Here is a 21,358-nt window from a genome sequence, read left to right as displayed (position 1 = left end):
TCTTGGGACCTCTCGGTAGTTTTAAGTGCTCTGCAGAGGCATCCCTTTGAGCCTTTGCAATCGGTAGAGTTAAAGTTTCTGTCCATGAAGACAGCGCTCCTGGTTGCATTGGCCTCCATCAAGAGGGTGGGGGACCTGCACGCATTCTCCGTTGACGAAGCGTGCCTGGAGTTCGGGCCGGCTTACTCTCACGTGATCCTGAGACCCCGGCCTGGATATGTGCCCAAGGTTCCCACCACTCCCTTCCGGGACCAGGTGGTGAACCTGCAAGCGCTGCCCCCGGAGGAGGCAGACCCAGCCTTGGCACTGCTCTGTCCGGTACGTGCTCTCCGCACCTATGTCGACAGAACGCAGTGTTTCAGGACCTCAGACCAGCTCTTTGTCTGTCATGGAGGGAGCCAGAAGGGAAGAGCTCTCTCAAAGCAACGGCTGTCCCACTGGATTGTGGATGCCATTGCTTTGTCTTACCAGCAGCAAGGCCTTCCGTGCCCCCTTGGTGTGACGGCCCATTCCACTCGGAGTGTGGCCTCCTCTTGGGCTTTAGCGCACGGCGCCTCGCTAACAGACATCTGCAGAGCTGCAGGCTGGGCGACACCCAACACCTTCGCCAGATTCTATAATCTGCGAATTGAGCCGGTATCCTCTCACGTACTCGTTTCGGCCAGTTCTGGATCCGCTCAGGTGTCTTCGCTTGCTCGCCACTCCACTCCCCGGACTGGATAAGTGTGATATTTCCTCAGTTCTTCCATTGAAGCCTTGAGTCCTCCAGCACCGACGATGCGGGCACCACTGCTGTGGCTCTGGATGCTGGCTAGGTGCCTCCATGCGTACGGTTCCCCCTTGGTAACCGTCTCATGTGTATTATCCACTGTAAGCCTCTCTGAGCATGTGTCTTCCCTTGGCAAGCCATCTGCCACCCCTGGAGCTGAAATTAGTAGCCACCTGCGGTTGGTGCTCCAGTGATTCCATATGTGTTCCTATGTGGCCATATGTGTATTCGTAAGTCCTCCCTTCGGTAGGCAGCTGGTAGCATGTCCCCTTCGGGAGATGTTTCCCAGTGTACCTTGGTAATCCTGTGTTAAGTCGGATCCCCTAAGGAAAACAGGTAAGGCTCGGGGGTTCAGACTTTCGCAGGGCACTGGAAGACAGCCTGAAGTTGGCGTGATGGCACAGACCCCCAATCTCCGTCACTTCTGACGTAACTCGAAGTGACTACGAAAGGGAACGTCTCGGTTACGTATGTAACCCTCGTTCCCTGAGTAGGGAACGGAGACGTTACGTCTCCCTGCCACTTCTGCTGTATCGCTGGGTAGATGCCGAGTTCAGTCTTGGCTCCTCAGCGAAGACATACTGCGGTTGCGTTCACTTCCTCCTTTTATACTCACGGAGTAGGGCGGAGTACGCTATGCAAATTTCCGCAGCCCCAAGGCATTGCATGCCATTGGCTCGTGTTTAAATACTCGAAGAGGATTGGCTTTCTATGCGAAACCCCCAATCTCCGTCACTTCTGACGTAACGTCTCCGTTCCCTACTCAGGGAACGAGGGTTACATACGTAACCGAGACGTCTGCTTCCATTTCTCTTTTATTATGCTAAGATGAGGTTACATCTTGGCTTGCAAAAAAATTGTGTCTTTAAATGAACACAAAACTGAGGTGATAGTTTTCCCCACTGATAATTTTAAGACCACCAGCATCGCTTTGAGGAGCTTCTCTGCATTCAGATCTATGCGGGATTAGGTGTGCTTTTAGATGGGCCTTCAAAACGTGATAAATATCTTCCGTAACTGCAGTTTATCAACTGCATCTAGTTTTTATTTGAGAAGTTGCACAGATACTTGAACATTGGTAGCTGTATTTGTAAGCGCTCAGACCAGTTTACCTAAAACACCTTCAAAAAGCCATCCTGCATTGAAATGTAAATGAGTGTGGGGGGATGTGGAATCAGGGGCGTAGCAATCATTTCAAAAGTGAGGGGGACAGAATGTCAAGCATTTTACATGGTTCATGTTTACATGAAAGACTAAGACTTGTGTATGTGTTTAGTTACTTCTTAATTTTTCAGTTTTTTTTTAGATTTAGAATATGTTTCAGTGTGAAATACGGTAGAAATATCTTATTCGTTTGTCTGTTGATAAGTTTTGAACTTAAATAACAGTCTTGGAAATAATATGTAAGCATGTGCCTGTACAGTAAATCAAGTTTTGTTTGCCAGAAATCAATTCATGTAAATTGAAAGATCTTAGTTTAGCCAAGACTGATCGTGTGATCACTGAGTGAAGAGTTTTGAGAAGTTGTTCAATGTTGTATTATGTTCAGAGTTTTAGCAGTGTTGTGTCGAAGTGAAATATGTAGTTTGGAAGATGTAGTCACTGAATGCATTAATACAACTCTAAAAAGAAAAACAACAACAAAAAAGCAACCTGTAATAGCAGCTGCAAATGGGGCCTTATTTATCACTCAGAAAGAATTAGCGTTAAACACATTTACACAAACTCTAGACACAGAAGGATCATATGTTCCCCACATCACACCAGGACATTTCACTCAAAATTGTGAAATATTTCACTCATTAAGTGTTTGATTTACTCATTCAACTGATGTTCAAAACAACTGTGTAGTTACAGTGCTGCAAAAAAATGCAGACATGTTTCTTTATAAAATAGCAGACACAATACCACTGATATTGAAAAAAAAAGATCTAAATCAACTTCTAGGTTTGGGTGAAGTGAGAGGGTCACAGAGACAGAACTAAAAACCTAATTTGTCAAATAAACTCTAAAAATAAAAGATATTCAAGACTGTGGTATAAATAATTGGATGATCTGACCATAACTCATACTATCCTTGATTTTCTAACTTAGGACATTTCCTTTGTGTGTGATTGCATCGCCCTCCCCCACACTAATTAACATATCAATGCAAGATGGCTGGAAGGTGTCTAGGTGAAGTGGCCTGAGCGCTTACAAATACAGCTACCAATGTTCAAGTATCTGTGCAACTTCTCAAATAAACTACAATAAACTAGAGAAAATGCTGGGATTTACCCTTCCAAATTTATTTTGTAATGTTTTCTTTTGTAAAAATGTATTTAAAAAATAAATAAATACAAGAATTAGACTATCTACTGTTAACTGCAGTTTGTTACATTATCCATGTTTACAATACTGCACAAAATTATTCCTAATTTTCCCCTTTTGTATAGATTAAATTGGTGATTAAACTGAGACTAACACAAACACTTGTGGAGGTGTTTAGTTAAATATAATTGGTTTTTTGTTTTGTTTTTAATTCAGATTATATTTCAAAATGGTATTACTGTATAAATATTGCAAATTTTGGTCTTATTCATGTTGTGTTAGGTTTTGAACATCAGTTTTGATTGGAGAATGTAAAGATGTGCAATTTGGTCTTTATAGAACATAAAGTTCTGTTGTTGTTTGTGTTAAGTGTGAAATACATTCATGTAAATTGAAAGACGCCATTGAATAAAAAAATTCCAAAGCAAAATTAAATGATCCACAGTTTGTCACATAAGCCCATTTCACTCCGAGATTCTAGAAAATATACTGATAATTTGTCCCTTGATCTTTTGATTTCTGTTCATCGACAGTACCAGGGATTACAGTATTGTAAACATGGATAATGTAACAAACTGCAGTTAACAGTAGTTTACTTCTTGTTTTTATTTATTTATTAAATACATTTTTACAAAAGAATATGTTACAAAATAAATTTGGAAGGGTAAATCCCAACGTTTTCTCTAGTTTATTGTAGTTTATTTGAGAAGTTGCACAGATACTTGAACATTGGTAGTTGTATTTGTAAGCACTCAGGCCACTTCACCTAGACACCTTCAAGCCATCTTGCATTGATATGTTAATTAGTGTGGGGGAGGGCGGTGTAATCACACACAAAGGAAATGTCCTAAGTTAGAAAATCAAGGATAGTATGAGTTACGGTCAGATCATCCAATTATTTATACCACAGTCTTGAATATCTTTTATTTTTAGAGTTTATTTGACAAATTAGGTTTTTAGTTCTGTCTTTGTGACCCTCTCACTTCACCCAAACCTAGAAGTTGATTTAGATCTTTTTTTTTCAATATCAGTGGTATTGTGTCTGCTATTTTATAAAGAAACATGTCTGCATTTTTTTGCAGCACTGTAACTACACAGTTGTTTTGAACATCAGTTGAATGAGTAAATCAAACACTTAATGAGTGAAATATTTCACAATTTTGAGTGAAATGTCCTGGTGTGATGTGGGGAACATATGATCCTTCTGTGTCTAGAGTTTGTGTAAATGTGTTTAACGCTAATTCTTTCTGAGTGATAAATAAGGCCCCATTTGCAGCTGCTATTACAGGTTGCTTTTTTGTTGTTGTTTTTCTTTTTAGAGTTGTATTAATGCATTCAGTGACTACATCTTCCAAACTACATATTTCACTTCGACACAACACTGCTAAAACTCTGAACATAATACAACATTGAACAACTTCTCAAAACTCTTCACTCAGTGATCACACGATCAGTATTGACTAAACTGAGATCTTTCAATTTACATGAATTGATTTCTGGCAAACAAAACTTGATCTACTGTACAGGCCAATTTGCACATGCTTAGATATTATTTCCAAGACTGTTATTTAAGTTCAAAACTTATCAACAGACAAACGAATAAGATATTTCTACCGTATTTTACACTGAAACATATTCTGAATCTAAAAAAACAAACAAAAAAAAAACAGAAAAATTAAGAATTAACTAAACACGTAAACAAGTCCAAGTCTTTCATATAAACATGAACCAACGAATTCTGAACAGCAAAAAATAGTGCATATTGCTGCCTGTTGTGTGTGTGTGTTTATTCAACGCATTCTGATCCTTTAACGTCATATAGAACGCTATATGCAAAAACGGCGCTATACTACGCACATGGCACCCGTTATCATTAATATAACACGCGCTGTGAGAGCTAAGTTTAGGTGTGGGGTAGGGTCTGCGTATCATATTTACGCTAAAGGATTTATGACGACTTGGGTTCGCGTGTTATATTAATGATAAAGGGTGCCATGTGTGTAGTATAGCGCCATTTTTGCATATAGCGTTCTATGACGTTAAAGGATGAGAACGGTTTGGTTTATTATATGTATGAATGATGTGTTTTGGTAGTTTTAATGCGTTTTGAATGTGGAATGTACTGCAGTGAAGCTGAAGTGAAGAGCTTAAAAAAGTGATAAGTATTTAGAAATAAATACATTCTAATTTAATTTAATTTAATGGGAATATAACATTCTAATGTTGTGGGTTAACAGATTATGATTGGGTTACAAGCATCACCTGATGTCAGTCAGGATAAAAATGTAATGATAAAAAAATAAACAAATCTGGGTAATTTAAGCCCTAAGGAAAACAAGGTTGTTGTTTTTTTTGTTTTTTTTACTGATATTGGCCAATATGAGGGACCACAACCCATAAGATTGGTCTTTCATTACAGAAAAGAGGCTCTCCAGTTTGATGGTAAAGGGAACAATGTGTAATTGCTGCTAATATACTGTTATATACTGCTGCTAATATGCTAATATCAAATAATGTTATAGCTTTTTATAATTGTATTATGAAATATATGCCTTGTTAAAAAGAATTGAAACATGTTCATAATTGAAACCAAAAGGAGAATTATAAGCATTCCCCAGACTTACTGCTGCCATTGCATTTTATTTATCTAGAGTCTAGATCATGTACAGTTTAGCTTGTGTGGAGACCTGCAATTATACCTTAAAGAGATATTTCTGCTTGATTTTATTGAGTTGATAAACTAGATGCAGTTACGGAAGATATTTATCACGTTTTGAAGGCCCATCTAAAAGCACACCTAATCCCGCATAGATCTGAATGCAGAGAAGCTCCTCAAAGCGATGCTGGTGGTCTTAAAATTATCAGTGGGGAAAACTATCACCTCAGTTTTGTGTTCATTTAAAGACACAATTTTTTTGCAAGCAAAGATGTAACCTCATCTTAGCATAATAAAAGAGAAATGGAAGCAGACAGATCATTTCTCTCAATAGGTGTATATATTTTGGTGTCTTCAGCATAAGAATGGAAGGAAACACCATGTCTTATTAAAATATAGAACCCAATGGTAGCATGTAGAACGAGTAAAGGGAGGGCGCCGAGATCGATCCCTGTGGAGGTGAGCGACAGAACAGAAGAAATGACCTATCCTGAACAAAAACTTTCTGTTCCATAAATAAGATTGAAACCAGTTAACTGTTAAAAAGATAATTGAAGTAATTTTCAAACTAAAGTAATATACACTGTAAAAAAAAAAAAATCATGATTTGTTATCATAACGTTGTTTCTTCTGTCAAATCAACTTAGATAATGTATGTGGTTCAGATAACATAATATTTTGAGTTTCTGATTATAAAATCAATCTCCTTTGAAGATTTTGAAATTTTTCAATTTCAATGAACGTAAAGTTTCAAGGCAACCAGGTAACTTCATTTTTTAAGTTAAACCAACAATAATTGTTTTACAGTGCACACATATCAGTCAAAACTGCTTGTAAAATGTAAAATATAGTCAAATACAACTATTTGTATATTTGTCAAATACAACTTATCAGTAGGCAATAAGCTTAAATGGGATATGTGGACCAATCATATACTGTAAGTATAAAGCCACAACAGAGAATTAATTTTTTAAAGCAATAACTTTCCTGTATTGTCCACAACATAAAGCTTCTGATGTTTTATAGGAATTTCATCGAAAGTGTTATGATATTCTGTATTATTTGTTAGTATGGAATTGCTACTGAGGTAAAATTATTAAGAAAAGTAACAATGGCAAGTAAATTGTTAGGGACTGCTATAACCAAGCATAGACAGTATCTATGAAGAGAGAGCGTTAAATAAGAAAAAAATAATATTATGAATGATAAGAGGCGTCTTCTCGCCTCTGCTTTCGAACTGTTGCCGCTGGGCACTTCATAATAACTGCATGCTATTAATCATTAGTTAATCATTAGTAAATAGTTTATCTGTAATTTATAAAGCATTAATAGACATTAATAAGAAGTTTATAAATACAGCTATAAATGCTCTATTCTTGTGTAAATGCTTTATTCTTTATTTAGAAGCATAATATTGTGTTTAATCATTGTATTTTCATACTTTATTAATGATCAATTTATAATTTCCTAATGAAGAATAACATTATTTACAAACCAGTTATTTAGGAGTTGTCAGTGATTCATGAGGTCACTTAAGTGTATTTAAATGTAGTAAATGCAAGAAGTTAAGCATTTAGTAGTGGTCAGTTAACTTTTTTTGGCAGCTCATCTAAAGTGAGGAATAGTTATATCTTGTAAAGCATTCATAAATTAGATTTAAAGGCTCAGTTCTCTTCTAAACAGAAAAAGGAAACAAACACAACACTTTGAACATAAAAGAACATACAAATATTTAACTGAGCCTTTGAAATCTCTTTTATAAATGCATTACAAGGCATAACAGATCCTCACTTTAGATGAGCTCACAAAATAGTAAACTGACCACTACTAAATGGTTGATAACTACCTGAATTAACCTTGGATTACAGTAGAAATACATGTTAAAAATGTATTTACACACTAAGTAACTATTACTATATGTCTGAATAATAAGATACATGAATGCACATTGAAATAGTTTATTAATCATTTACTCACTTTCTAAGTGATCTTATAAACCACTGACAACTCCTAAATAACTTTATATTGGTTTATTATTATGGTTGATAATGCTATACTTCATTTAGAAATCATAAATTGTTCATTAATAAAGCATGGAATTAAAATGATTAAAACACATTATAGATATGCTTTTAAACCAATAATCAGCAATTTATAAAGACAGCTATAAAGCTATAAATTCTTTAATATTGTTTTAAAAGCATATATATAATGTGTTTTAATAATTGTATTTTCATTAGTTAAGCATTTACTATTGCTTAACTAATGATTACTAGCGTGGGGTTATTAAATTTACTGAAAGTACCTTAACTAAGCAGCTCTACAGTCTCAGAGGCTTTGGGACAGCCAGCCATTCAGACAATAGAGAAGTGTGAACGACGTGTGTTAATGGGCCACTGCAGTTCCTGCTCCAGCCTACAGGAGCGCTGCTGAGTATGGGCTTAAACACACACACATGTGTAAGTCCCCACTTGGTCAAAAGTTAAAAAAATTCACCAGAGCGTTTTTTAGTTGATTTTAACATGTTTTAAGGCATAGCTAACAGGGGACTTGAAAAATGTCCCCACTTCCCTCGGCGGTCCCCTGTTGGTGAGTGTGTAACGACACCAAAGTCCCCTCTTAGATAGGTAGACAAGTACACACACACACACACACACACACACACACACACACACACACACACACACACACACACACACACACACACACAAAAACAAACAAACAAACAAACAAACATTGCATTACAATTCAAGTGTAAGTGCATTCTGGGACTGCCTTTTCTGTGAAGGACACCTCCAAAGATAAATCCTACCGCAGGATTTATTTAAACTTCAGAAGTTGTTTTGAATGCAAAGTTTTATTTTATCTAGGATGATAAACTTTGTTTTTTATTCAAGATATTTTATTGTGATGGCACATACTGTACACTACCATACTATTGATTTTCTTTGAAAGTTTTTTAAAGTAGTCTCTTATGCTAATGAAGGCTGCATTTATTTGATCGAAATAAACATTAATATTGTTACATATTTTAACATTTTAAAATAACTGTTTTCTATTTGTATATTATTTTCAGCATCATTACTCAAGTCTTCAGTCAGTGTCACATGATCCCTCAGAAATCATTTCTAACTTGCTGATTTAGTGCTTGACAAACATTTCTTATTATTATATCAATGTTGAAAACAGTTGTACGGAGCCCTAAAGGGAAAAATATGACATAGGAGGAAAAAAATATTTCATTGTTGTTGTGGTCCCTTACAAAATTGTTGAGTTCGCTCAACATAAAAGTTTTGCGAGGGAACACAAAAACATGGACAAATTATTTATGGAACACGACTCCCTTTTGGGCTGCTTTTTTTGTGTAAACTTTGGAATCTTTGATGAATGGCGAGTAAAAAAAAAAAAAATGTATGTGGAGTATTTATTTATACGGCAATACTCTTACTACTACCGTACTACTTTTATTAATAATACAAGTAACACATTTAGAATCAATGGTTATTTACATTTCTGTGGCAGATGAGAATGTTATGAATGACACAATGACCTGCACTATTTGTTTCTAAGCAAGGCAAATTACATCTGAAAATCCCATTGTCATAAGGATGTAGATGAATAATAATAAAAAAAAAAAAATATATGCAAAAATGTTTCATATTTGATAAAGAAATATTTTGGATCCTGGCTACAGCACTCTCTTATTTAAGTATATACACACACACTCACATTCACATTTTCCTGAATGTCACATTGTGTATGGTTTATTTATATGTTTACTCTCCTGGTGTCTCGTTCAGACAGGAAGCCTATGGCTTTACCAGCAAACTCCTCTTTCTGTCTCTTACTGCATTCATTCACATGCACACATTGCTCTACATACACAGACTCACATTCATGGAGGCCCCTAGAACAGCAGTGCGGCAGAAGTCTAATGCAGTGTCAGTGAGAAGCATGTATTTAACTGGCAGGCCTCACACCCTCATCGTGAAGTAAATGGATAGCATCGCTTGCTGAGTTTAACCTAAAACACTAGCCATGCTGGGCTTCTTAGATGTCCTCTATCGCGTTCTGATGCACAAGGTAATAAAGGCCAGTGTGTATTGTTTGGTGTAAAATATATTGGGTACTATTTTGCTGCCTGAGTATTAAAAGTTTATTTCTACATAATTATAGTTCATTATTTTATTCTCTAAATGCACTCTGATTTATACTGTAAAACAGCTTGCTGACACTCCACTACCTTTCAACATTTTGGAGACTTGTGTAACATTATTCTTAAAAGACTGCAGTTATTTGTAAAAAAAAATGGTAAATTGAAATATTACAAATATAGAATTTTTAGCAGACATTACGATTACGCCATTCTTCAGTGTCACATGATCCTTCAAAAATAATTCTAATATGCTGCAGCACTATAACTTGTCATTTTTTTTTTTAAATGATATCATCGCCCTTATTTCGTGTCAAATTTTTTGATGCTTGTTGCTCATTTTTGGATACTTTTACCTCAATTCTTACTCATGGCAATTTTAATGTAGCTACGGTAACTTCAGAAATGTTGTGTACAACCTTTGCTATATGTAGACCTTAGCTATCTTGCTATTTAATAAGGAACTGTCTGGGTTATAATGTCATAATATGCTGGTCATGTCTGTGTCTATTTTCTCATGATCATTATTTCTTGTTTTTCTATTGTATTTGCAACAATGCATGCTCACTTTTTGAGTGGCCTTGGTTCCAGAACAATTTTTCCCATTCATTTTGGAAGTCTTTGTTAAAGAGTTGTAAGCCATGAACCAATTCAACTGGCTACAAGGTGAATCACAACATCATAAACTTTGATTTTAGGCTAAAAGGGTTTTTGAAAATCCTTATATCCTTTTATATATCCTCATATATATATATGCATTGATCATGCCAGCATTATATTAATTAAATTATTAGAGCTCACAGATCAATTCTCTTATAGAAAAAGAACTATAATTGTGTCTTTCTTTGTATATATTGACTGTATCTGCTCTGAATTTTACATTGCTGTGTGTCCCGCAGCTGATCGCAGTGTACGAGGAACAGGAGGCCCAGCAGAGGGGCGCCATGAGTCCCGGGAATGGAACAAGGACAAGTAGCAGCCTAACGGGACAGTCCAGCCCTGAACCCTATGACTCTGAACTCGCATGCTTCCAGCCAATCAAAGGAGGAGAAATTGAAGTCAACTCCTCTGCCCTCAAGTCCAGTATGTATGCAATAAAACGATACAAGTACAGTCAGTAAAAAACAGAAATAAAGTAATGCATTCCCATTAGAAAAACAGAGCTGTGATCAAACACATGCTTAATGGTGAGTGAAATAATAGACTGCCACTATGAGAGATGATATTATATAGCATAATCGGGCCCTGGATTAAGCTTGAAATGCTCTGACTCACTCGTGTAGCTATGAACAAATGAAAGTGTTCTCTCTGCATTACAGCACTTGCTCATATTGAAGTATCACTTTTAACAAACAGTTCACCTTAACCAACCTTTGTGTCTCATATCTTTAAAACACTGCCTGAAAAATTTCACTATCAGAGAGAACAGTTTCTGCTGAGAAGAACTTAAAAAAATCAGACATTTTTTCAATTTGTTTTGGACAAAGACATTTTCTCTTATTTCGAACGGGTCTGGAATACTTCATTTGGTTCTGTAGTACTGCACCTTGGGGGGAACCATGTGTTTTTCATCTGGGCTGGTTTCACCTCTGTCTGATGTCATGCACACCTCCAATATAGAACATGCACACATATTTGTTCTAAATGTCAGAGTGTGTGTATGATTTAGAACATGTTTACACTCTGAAATTAAATCCTTGGTAAAATAAGCCGAGGAATCGTGTGCATGTATGTTCGTATGTGTGAGCGTCTTTGTGTCTCCTTGTAAATCTGCCCCTTTGTGTTTTAAGTTTCATTGTAAAAGTAGACACGGGGCTCGCAAAGTTCAGCGTACTGGAAAAGCGGCTTTTTCTTTTGCGATCCAGGCATTCTTGGGAAGTGCTCGAGTTTCCTCGTCTCTACTTCAAGGTGGAGGTGTCAGTTGACTGATCTTTTCCTCTTTCATTTTCCACGGCTGTAAATATGCCGTTTGTCACGTCGATAGGGTCTGACATACATCTGTATCTGGATCATTTGTTAAAAAGAGAGATCACACGTGCCTCTGTATATGCAGACATGATGTTAGAGTGGGGAGAGAAAGTGGTAGGAGAGCGTTTGAAATTGTAACTCAAAGGAGATGTTCACACACACACTGAACATGAACCGCTCCGTGCGCTCCGTCTAGCAGAATGCAGGGGTCTCTAGGTGATTTTACACCTGATATTAACGTGTATTTCATAGAATGCTGTAGTGGTCACGTATTTTTGTTGCTTTGCACGGAGTTCAGTAACATGACAAAGTAGGATTATTACAATAGGATTTTTCCACCGGCTTTTGTATTATTGCAAAACAAAACTCTGTGGCCAACAAAGCTTTATGATTCTTACAGGTTTGTTCATCATGATAATCTTTACAAATTAATATTAATGCAAATTCAATGAATTTTGAAGACTAAATACACTAGGCGGAAGTAAAAAGCCAAATGTAAGCTTTTAACGAACTATAACACGGTCACACGACTTCAGTGTGACCACCATTAATCTTCCAAAAACTCTTTCAGTCTATGTTTTAAAAATAGTTTTCCTGAAAATTTTAGTTAGAAAGCGACTAGTGATTCGATAAGTTGAGTTTACCTATTCGGATGATGCCGTTTTGTGCCCTAGACAAACTCTGTTGTCCCATTTAGCCACTTGTTAGCATCCACTTATTTCAAAACAAGTTCTGTAAAAGCTTTATTACTGATGTATTTTGTGTCGTAGAATAAACATAAAAATATCTTGAGCTTGTGTTCACCACAGACCTTATTTCAGGCATGTATTCAAAAATCCATTTAACAAACCAATTGACCCTCAGTGCTTGTTTTTGGGTTTTGGCCTACAAAAATACATTATCCCTGCAGCACTACACTTAACCCCAGAGAATCGTCGTTCTGAACACTACACTAACCTGGGTAAAGGAACACTTGTATTTAGAAGCAGGGTTATAGGACAGATTTTGCGGTGTTAACACTGCGTTGCGGTGCAAAACTTGTGCAGTGTGGAAAGATGCATATTATGACTAGATTCTTAGCAACCGACAACCAATAGCGTGCCTCATATTCACATGCTTTGAACAGTTACAGAAACACAGCACGCTGTATATACAATAGTTTCAGCGTTTGAGGATAAAAATGTCAATGACAGAAAACATGACAATTGGAGTGAAGAAGAGTATTTCATTCTAACCTTTTTCAATTCAGGAAAATGTTCATATTACAGTCGGCAACATGAGGAAGCGCAATTCTAGATCCTTTATCTTTTAAACATATTGTGTGGAGTGCAGCGTTCAATACATATGATGACGTTAACCCAGGGTTTTGGATTTAACGGTGTGCTACTGTAGTTTATCAATACCCAGGATAAATTGTTAACCCCAGTAATTATGAGCAGTGTGAAATGTGAAGGAAGATAACCCAAAGATTATAACAAACAATCTCCGTTCGTGATCTGGTTGCAAAATATTCGAGATGGTTCTCGAAATACACAAGGAGGATTTAGATCCAGATCCAACTCCTCCCACCTTACATATACCTAAACCTACCCATCTCCACCCCCTGATCCCTAACCCCACCCCTAATCCTACCCATCTCCACCCCCTGATCCCTAACCCCACCCCTAATCCTACCCATCTCCACCCCCTAATCCCTAATCTGATCCCTAACCCCACCCCTAATGCTACCCATCTCCACCCCCTGATCCCTAACCCCACCCCTAATCCTACCCATCTCCACCCCCTAATCCCTAATCTGATCCCTAACCCCACCCCTAATCTTACCCATCTCCACCCCGATCCCTAATTCTACCCAGCTCCACCCCCTGATCCCTAACCCCACCCCTAATCCTACCCATCTCCACCCCTTAGATCTGGATCCAACTCCGCCCCCTGGATCTTGTGAACTGCAATGAGGTGCTACTGAAATATTCTACATACTCTCCAAATGTTTAACTGAATGAAATGAAACTCATGATCCCTGCACGATTTATCATTAAGAAACCACCTTCCAAATCAAGGCGACACACACCCTGGTATTTCCCCAAATACGGCCTGACCTGCCTCTCTTAGTGGATTATTCCTGCAATCCAAATGAATGCTCAGCACTCAGTCATCCGTGAACACAGGAAGTGCACACATCTTCACAATCCAATCAGCCACCTTTCATTTAGTTATACGATGACCTGGGAAATCCCTGTTACCAGAGCAGCTCTCTAATGCTATTTTATGCTCTGTAGGTTTGTTTTATTACCCCAATTAATTCACAAAGCAGAAAAAAAAAATCAGTTTCAGCATTTTGAATACATTGTTCATAGCTTTCGTGTTTAGTTGCATGTATTCCAAAGCATGTTGGAAGAGTTAAAACATATAAGGACAGATTACTTTCTCATGCCACATGGGGCATTATATTGGGAATTTGTTTAAAGATTAATGGCCAGTTATACGATCGGTTTTGTCTTCGCTTCCGGGTTACTCTGTCATCGTGGATCAATAGTTTGGAGACAATCCAGCTGAGCAAATTAAAGTTAGTTAAACTTGTATATACTGTATGTTTATAGCTATATATTTAAACCATTTTGTAATTTGCAATTAAATATAATTAAAAAAAATATTTAATGTGTATTACAGCTTAATATGTACAGGGGTTGGACAAAAAAACTGAAACACCTGGTTTTACTACACAATAATTTGTTAGAATGGTGAGGGCCTCATTTTGCATCCAAATACAGCACCAATTGACAGATAGAAGTCCTTCACAGTGACCAGAGGGATTATGAGCCGTTCCTCTTCCAGAAGAGTGTCCAGGTCACTATATGATGCTGGTGGACTCGCTCCTCCAAAACACCTCAATAATATTCAGATCTGGTGACTGTCAGACCATGGGAGATGTTCAACGTCACTTTCATCTTCATCAAACCCTTCTGTCACAAGTCTTGCTGTGTGTGTTGGTGCATGATCATGCTGATACACGGTTTGAGCATCAGGTGCTCATGATCCTCCAGAAGGGTTTGGTAGTCCTCGGCAGTGCCGTGTCCATCAAATACAATCAGGATTGTCATGATATTGGAGCTCAAACCATCACTGATCCACCCGTGCTTCACTCTGCAGATTGGCCGCCAGGCATATAGATGTGAAACCTCCAACATTGGCCAGTGTTTCAGTTTCATTGTCCAACCCCTGTATCTTCAGCTAAAAATTTTAGGGTCAATAAGATTGTGAGTCTTTGAAATATGTAGGCCTATTTTAAGCACTCATGCACATGTATAAAGCTTGCCATTGGTAAAAGTAATTATTATGAATGTGTTGGGGAGAAAAACAGAAAGGAGACGTCTAATTAAAAAAAAAAATATATATCAGCAATTTGATTAGTTGCTTATATTTTGTGCCTCGCTGTATGTTCAGAGGGACTATGTTTGCATCTGCATTTGTTTGCATTTATAGAGTATGTCATTAGAGGAAAGGGTAATGCATCATAGGTTTTTCCAGCATTTTAAGTTGTTTTTGGGGTATTGGCGTGCCAGACGTGACTGTTTACATGTTCAATCAGTGAGTATGTGAACTCATAGATCATTTTAATTTGATTTGAAGGGATGTTGTTGTGGCACTGTGGGCTGTTTAGCACACATATGTTTGCACGAGTGATGTCTGCTTTGATAAGTATGCCCAGAGGTCTATTGAGACCAGCAGTGTCATCTGGAGTCTGTCAGTGAGTACACACACTCTCACTAGTAGAGATTCCCCACATACTCACATCCTGTGCATTTTCTAGTGTGCTTGAAATGATTTCATCAGTGTAGTTTGGTAGAATGTTCATTCGGCTGCTCTGGTTCTGGTCAGGACTTATGAATCGTTTCTTCGTTTCTTCTCTTTTGCTCAACTGCAGTTAACTTTGCTTATCTTTTGTTGGAAAGATACATTGTTTGTTTTATTAGATCAGACATGCATGTGGTTGTTCCACAGCTATTTCAGTGATATCTAATGAGACGTGAGCTGTTAGAAGGGAGAGGTTTGTGTCTTTCCGACACGTTTAAACATTCAGCATGTTAAATATCTGGCATTAGAATGCTTGAGTTAAAGCATGTGAAAGACTTTAATTAGTTTGTCACACTGGAGCAGCCTTTAGACAGTTCTCATCACTCATGGGGATCACTTTTAATATTAAGTTGGAGAAACACTAAAGTTGCTCTGCATTCTTGCGTGGGAAATAATTGGCATGTGAAAATTGAAAATGCTCATTTTGAGAGGAAGTGACATTGTTGGGCTGCTGAATAATTACTAGCGCAGTTCTGAGCTTATGGGTGTTTCTTCAACTACGGGAACTTTTGACTTTCAATAAAAAAAAAACTCCCTAAACATTTTTCAAACTCTTACTAATTTGTTTAATTAGTCTGTTGAGAATGTCCAACAGGATATTAATCTTTGTTTTTTTGAAAGCCATGAAAAATCACATCTCAACTCTTTTAAACATGTATTATGTTTAAAAGCATTGTGGTGGAAATTACAATTTATACAGAGTTTTTGGGTCATTACATTTTTCACACTTACATGATTTGACAAAATTAAAGCTTTGCTGAATGACATCATAAAAAGTGTTCTGTTAAGTTCTAGTTTCAAATATGGGACAAGGGTAAAACAATACAATAGACACATAAAACGCTTTTGAAAAGTAGCAAAAAGAAATATTTTTGACATTTTTAAAGACTTTTGGACATAACTAAAAGAAACCTGTTGGTTTCTAATAAAAATCAAACACTGGGAAAAATGTTATTTGATTGATCTGAATAGCAAAGCATTCAGACTTTGGGAGTAACTCTGTTAAATGGATAACCCGTTGAATTCATCAAGCACCGTTCGACTCAATGTACAATAACAGTTACAACATTGGACGCGCTTGACAATTTTTGTCTAATTTTTGTATCTGATAGCAGATAAATTGGGCCTTCATTGCAAAGATAAATATTAATAAAAACAATAATTTCAGAACTGTACAGTAGTCAAAGGATGGAAGCTAAAATATAATAAAACACTGTTTCATAGTTGTAATGTCTTGCCTATTGTTATTAAATGAATTAAATGGAAATAAGTTAATTGTGTGCTTGGGATCAATTATTAATTGAAAATAAGTGATAAACACCATTAATTAAAGGGATAGTTCACTCAAAAATGAAGATGATGCCTCTTAATTTACTCACACTCATGTCATTCCAATCCTGTTTGACTTTTTTTCTTCTGTTTTATGGTCCATATAATGGAAGTCAATGGTCGGTAAAACTGTTACCATCATCTTTTGTGTTCTGCAGAAGAAAGACCTGGGGGTTAGGTGAACCATATTTTTCATTAAAAAAAATAAAAACATAGACGAAAACACATCTGAATAGTGATTTAGTTGAATCAGGGATCATTTTTGACTGGTTCTTTGAAACAAACTGTCAGATTAAACAAATCAGTTTGAGATCATTTCTCTCAGTCGTCCAATCTTCTCAGTGTTGTTCTCATTGACGCTGTCTCACCCTCGTGTCTCTCTATTGGCCTTGTATGTAATGTGTCCCTCAGGAGCTGCTGTTTAAAATTACCTCTGCCACTCTCAACCTCTCCCCATTGACCATGTGCACAGGTCTCTCTCTTCCATCTTGACCTTGCAGTCTGCTGAAGTACCGGCACTGATGGGCAGTGTAAACATCTCTGCCGCGATCTCCTGCCTAATCCGAAACAGGCCGCATGGCAGCCGAGTGTCTAACACAGCATTTGTCATGCTGTCAGGCGTGAGATGGGCCAGGGGGAGAGAACGAGGGATGCAAAAGCAGGGATGCGAAAGCAAGAAATAGGACGGCATGAGACTGATTGTGATTTAGGACGAGTCAGATGAAGGAGAGAGGAAGTACATGGTTTAACTCAGAGGTCTCTTTCCACTGTAGGGCGTCTGGCAAGTGTCACCTGAGGCCTTGTGGTTAAGATCTGCGTGTGGAAGTCTGGCAGAGCGGTTATCTTCTACACAGACGAACCTGTGCGCTTTTATCACTTCTGACATGTTTAGGAATTGTTCCATGACATCTCTGTAAACTCCCATAGTTCACGGGGCTCTCTGATGATGTGCAGAAATCTTGTAAAATGTTGTTAAACTTGACTAACAATGTCCAGCATTGTCTTTATTGACAGGCTGTAACTGTAAATTAAGACATCTGTACATCATCTGAGTTCTGGTGGAAGTCAGGATGTCTTTTCTGTCTTAAATCAGTCAGAAAGCTGAGAGTTGCAGCCAAGGGGATTTTCCACGAATAACAGCCCACATTTGGTTTTTGGGATCTTTAAAATCAGTTTTAAAAATCGAACTGATTCTAAAATTTGGTTGCAGTCATGTACATGAGAATCTCAAATCTCAAACATACACATACAACAAGATTTAAAAAAATCGTGGCACATCATCACACATTACAAGATATTAAAAATATCATGCCAGAGGGAGCACCTCACGTGATCTTTTGCTGAAAAAGATATAAATGAAATGGTTTGTCTGTTTTTCAGCAAGTACTGGAGGTGCGATTGTTAGCTGCCGTTTCAATATCTGTTAACAGTATTAGCTAACGCTAGACAAAAGCATGTTAGCTTATAGCGCTAGCAGATTTCTACATTCACCCCGTACTTTCAAATCCGAGGCAATTTTTCCACAGCTCTTCTCTTTGTCCGTATGGTTGTAATACATTAATGTTATACATGCAGTCATGTTGTTGCCACACTTCTAAAAGCCTTATTTTTCGAATAATTCGCTCCTCCCCCCCCCAAACACACACTGTGCCTCTATCCCTAAAACACATTGTGAATGATGAGATTGAAAAGAGCATTGATTTCTTTTTTGTTATGGTTAGGTTTCATCAATATCTCCAGATTTAAGTGCATCCCGGGTGTTCTTTCAATAAGGATCAATACTTGACCCTACAAATATTTTTGACATATGTCTATACATTTTCTGTGGGTTTAGTGAAACCCCAGGGGATTAATATCCTGAGGTTGAGTCTGTTGGATCATTTAAGCATTTCATTATATGAAGAGATAAAGATGAAGAGAAACAGTGATGAGTAAAGACCCTTCAGGCCTACGGTTTTAGACCACAGAGCAGAACGTCCCTCTTGTCTCCATCTGCCTTGATCCCATGAGTCTAAATCTAAACTCATCATGGTGCTGACACACCATCAGTTACCCTTTACTTTAATGGCCTTCGGCTTTCGTCCGACCAATAGGAACTGGAGCACTGATCTGAGACTGTGGAATAAGCTAGTGAGTCATGTGCACATCCAGTGAAACCATCACGCAAAGCTCATGACTGAGAGTGATGGATGCTGAAGAACTATGGGATGGAAGGCCAGTCTTTCTAATTGTGCTTAAGGTGTTCACTCTTGTTCCTTGTCATTGTAGGACATAGCTGCTTAACTCTGATGCTTAATGGATGTCTGCTGAATTGAGATTCCACTGCTCATATGATGATGGAAAGGTGCTTAACTCGGACGTCTTTTAAATCTAGAACATTGAGAAATGGACTGAGGGGTTGAAATAGCATAGAAAGTAGGCTGCATAAACACTTTTATTCAGTATTTTTGTCTTGTTTTCCCAGTACAAACATCTAAACTCTCTTAAATGAAGATGCATTTACTTCTGAGGAAAAATTACATTAGATGTTGTCTTTTTTTCCTGAAAGATTTGTCTAAATTAAGCATGTTTTTGCATAAACTAGAACAAAGTCTGCCAAAACAGTAAGAAAGTCAATACAGTTTATTTATTTTTGGCAGGTATTTTGTTTCTCAAGTAAATGTATCTTGATCTAAGATATTTGTACTGGAAGTCAAGACAAGTACTGAGTAAGATTTATTTATTTACATTTTTGTTTTTTAAAATTTTTGCAGTGAAAGGAGACATTATGAAAATAAGGAATCACTTGAGTTCACACATGCGCATTTTTTATTCATAAATTGGTTCACCTTGATGAAATACAATGTGAATTTTACGCAATGCAAAAAGTCCCGCCAATCAGAAAAGAAGCTATTTACAGTACGCAGACATCTTATAGGTGCAGTATCAAAAACAGTTTAATTATGGTGCTCAGTGAAAGGTTGGAAAATTATAAGTAAGTGTTTTGTTTCTTAATTTTTTTCATTTGCATTTAGGGGTCAAAATAGGATACACCTTCGTTTAAGTGTTTTTAAAGGCAAACAATCCACAGCTGGAATATTTTCAGCAGAATCAATCTATGAATTCTGTGTAGTTGTATGTGCACATTGAAATGGGATAGGAGAGAATATTTTTACATTTAAAAATAAATAAACAATTACATGTCACACTTCACCTTTAATGTTGACCTAATCTTCTTTAAAAATGTGTTTATGGGTGATACTCAGACTTTGAATATGATTATATTTATAGTGGTTACTGTAAATAGTTGTTCTCATTCTGTTTTATTGTCAGTCTTGGTGTGACTCATTTGTTCAGGGTGTCAGTGCTCTGTATTGAAGAGTTTTGATTAGACTGGGATTAAAGCAGAGATCCACACACTGTGTGACAGAGACAAGCCCCACAGGAAGGCCCTTTCGACCGCCAGAGGAGATCCTTACAATTCTGTCTGTCTGTATCTTTTTCTCTTTCTCTATCGCTGTCTGCTTTTTTTTTTCTGTCTGATGATGAGAAAAACTCAGGATGACGTTTCATAAATCCACAGTCATGGTTCAGTTCTTTTTCACTGTCTCTTTGGGTGATTGCCATCTGAATTTAATTCCTGGTTGAGGAATAACTTTATTCTTTCTACAAGAGAATGAAAAGAAAGGAACTAATCTTATAACACAGGAAGTCATATAGGAACACAGAAGAGTATGGAGCAGGGGTGCACACCAGGCTTCTGCTGGTAGATGTTGTAATTACACCATCTTATTCTTCAAACAACATATTCCTGCTTTGATGGTCTATCTGAATTTAGTCTTTTTTTTTTTTCTGATAAAATGTGTTTACAGTCATGTGAACAATAAAGTACACCCTTTTCAATTCCATGGTTTTGTATTTCAAGACATAATACAAATCATTTGGTTTGACTAAAAATGTGAAAAAAAAAAAAAAAATCCATAGATGATCAACTATACATAACATATTACACTGTCATTATTTATTTAACAAAAGTAAAGCCCAAATGGGTGGGAAAGTAAGTACACCCTATGATTCAGTTGCTTGTAGAGCCAGCTTTAACAGGGTCCCTGTGGGTCCTTAAAAAGTCTTAAAACGTCTTAAATAAAAATTTAGCTTTTTAAGGTCTGAAAATGTCTTAAAATCTGAAATTTCCGATAAGGGGGTCTTAAATTTCATGTACAGACCCGACTTGTCATCCATTTTTTTGTTTAGTTTTTTTGAACAGTGCGCACCATTTGGGGTGACTGTAAGGGTGACCGAAGATGAATGCGTCGTGTTGATTGGTTTGCCACACCAT

At 37.1% G+C, this 21,358-nt stretch overlaps 1 protein-coding gene across 3 annotated transcripts in view; it reads left to right on the top strand.

The window, feature by feature from the left end:
* pard3bb (par-3 family cell polarity regulator beta b) overlaps positions 1–21,358 on the top strand; it is a 305,177-nt gene that overhangs the window by 79,315 nt on the left and 204,504 nt on the right. For all 3 annotated transcript variants that reach the window (XM_089133316.1, XM_089133317.1, XM_039683213.2), the window contains exon 4: positions 10,788–10,971. In XM_089133316.1, the coding sequence (XP_088989442.1) occupies positions 10,788–10,971 (184 nt within the window). The remainder of the gene's footprint in view (positions 1–10,787; positions 10,972–21,358) is intronic.

This window comes from Pimephales promelas, chromosome 7, assembly GCF_988280905.1.
Source record: "Pimephales promelas chromosome 7, fPimPro1.hap1.1, whole genome shotgun sequence".
Classification (NCBI taxonomy): domain Eukaryota; kingdom Metazoa; phylum Chordata; class Actinopteri; order Cypriniformes; family Leuciscidae; genus Pimephales; species Pimephales promelas.
The sequence above is the reverse complement of the archived record's forward strand: the minus strand, read 5'-3'. Positions and strand labels throughout refer to the sequence as shown.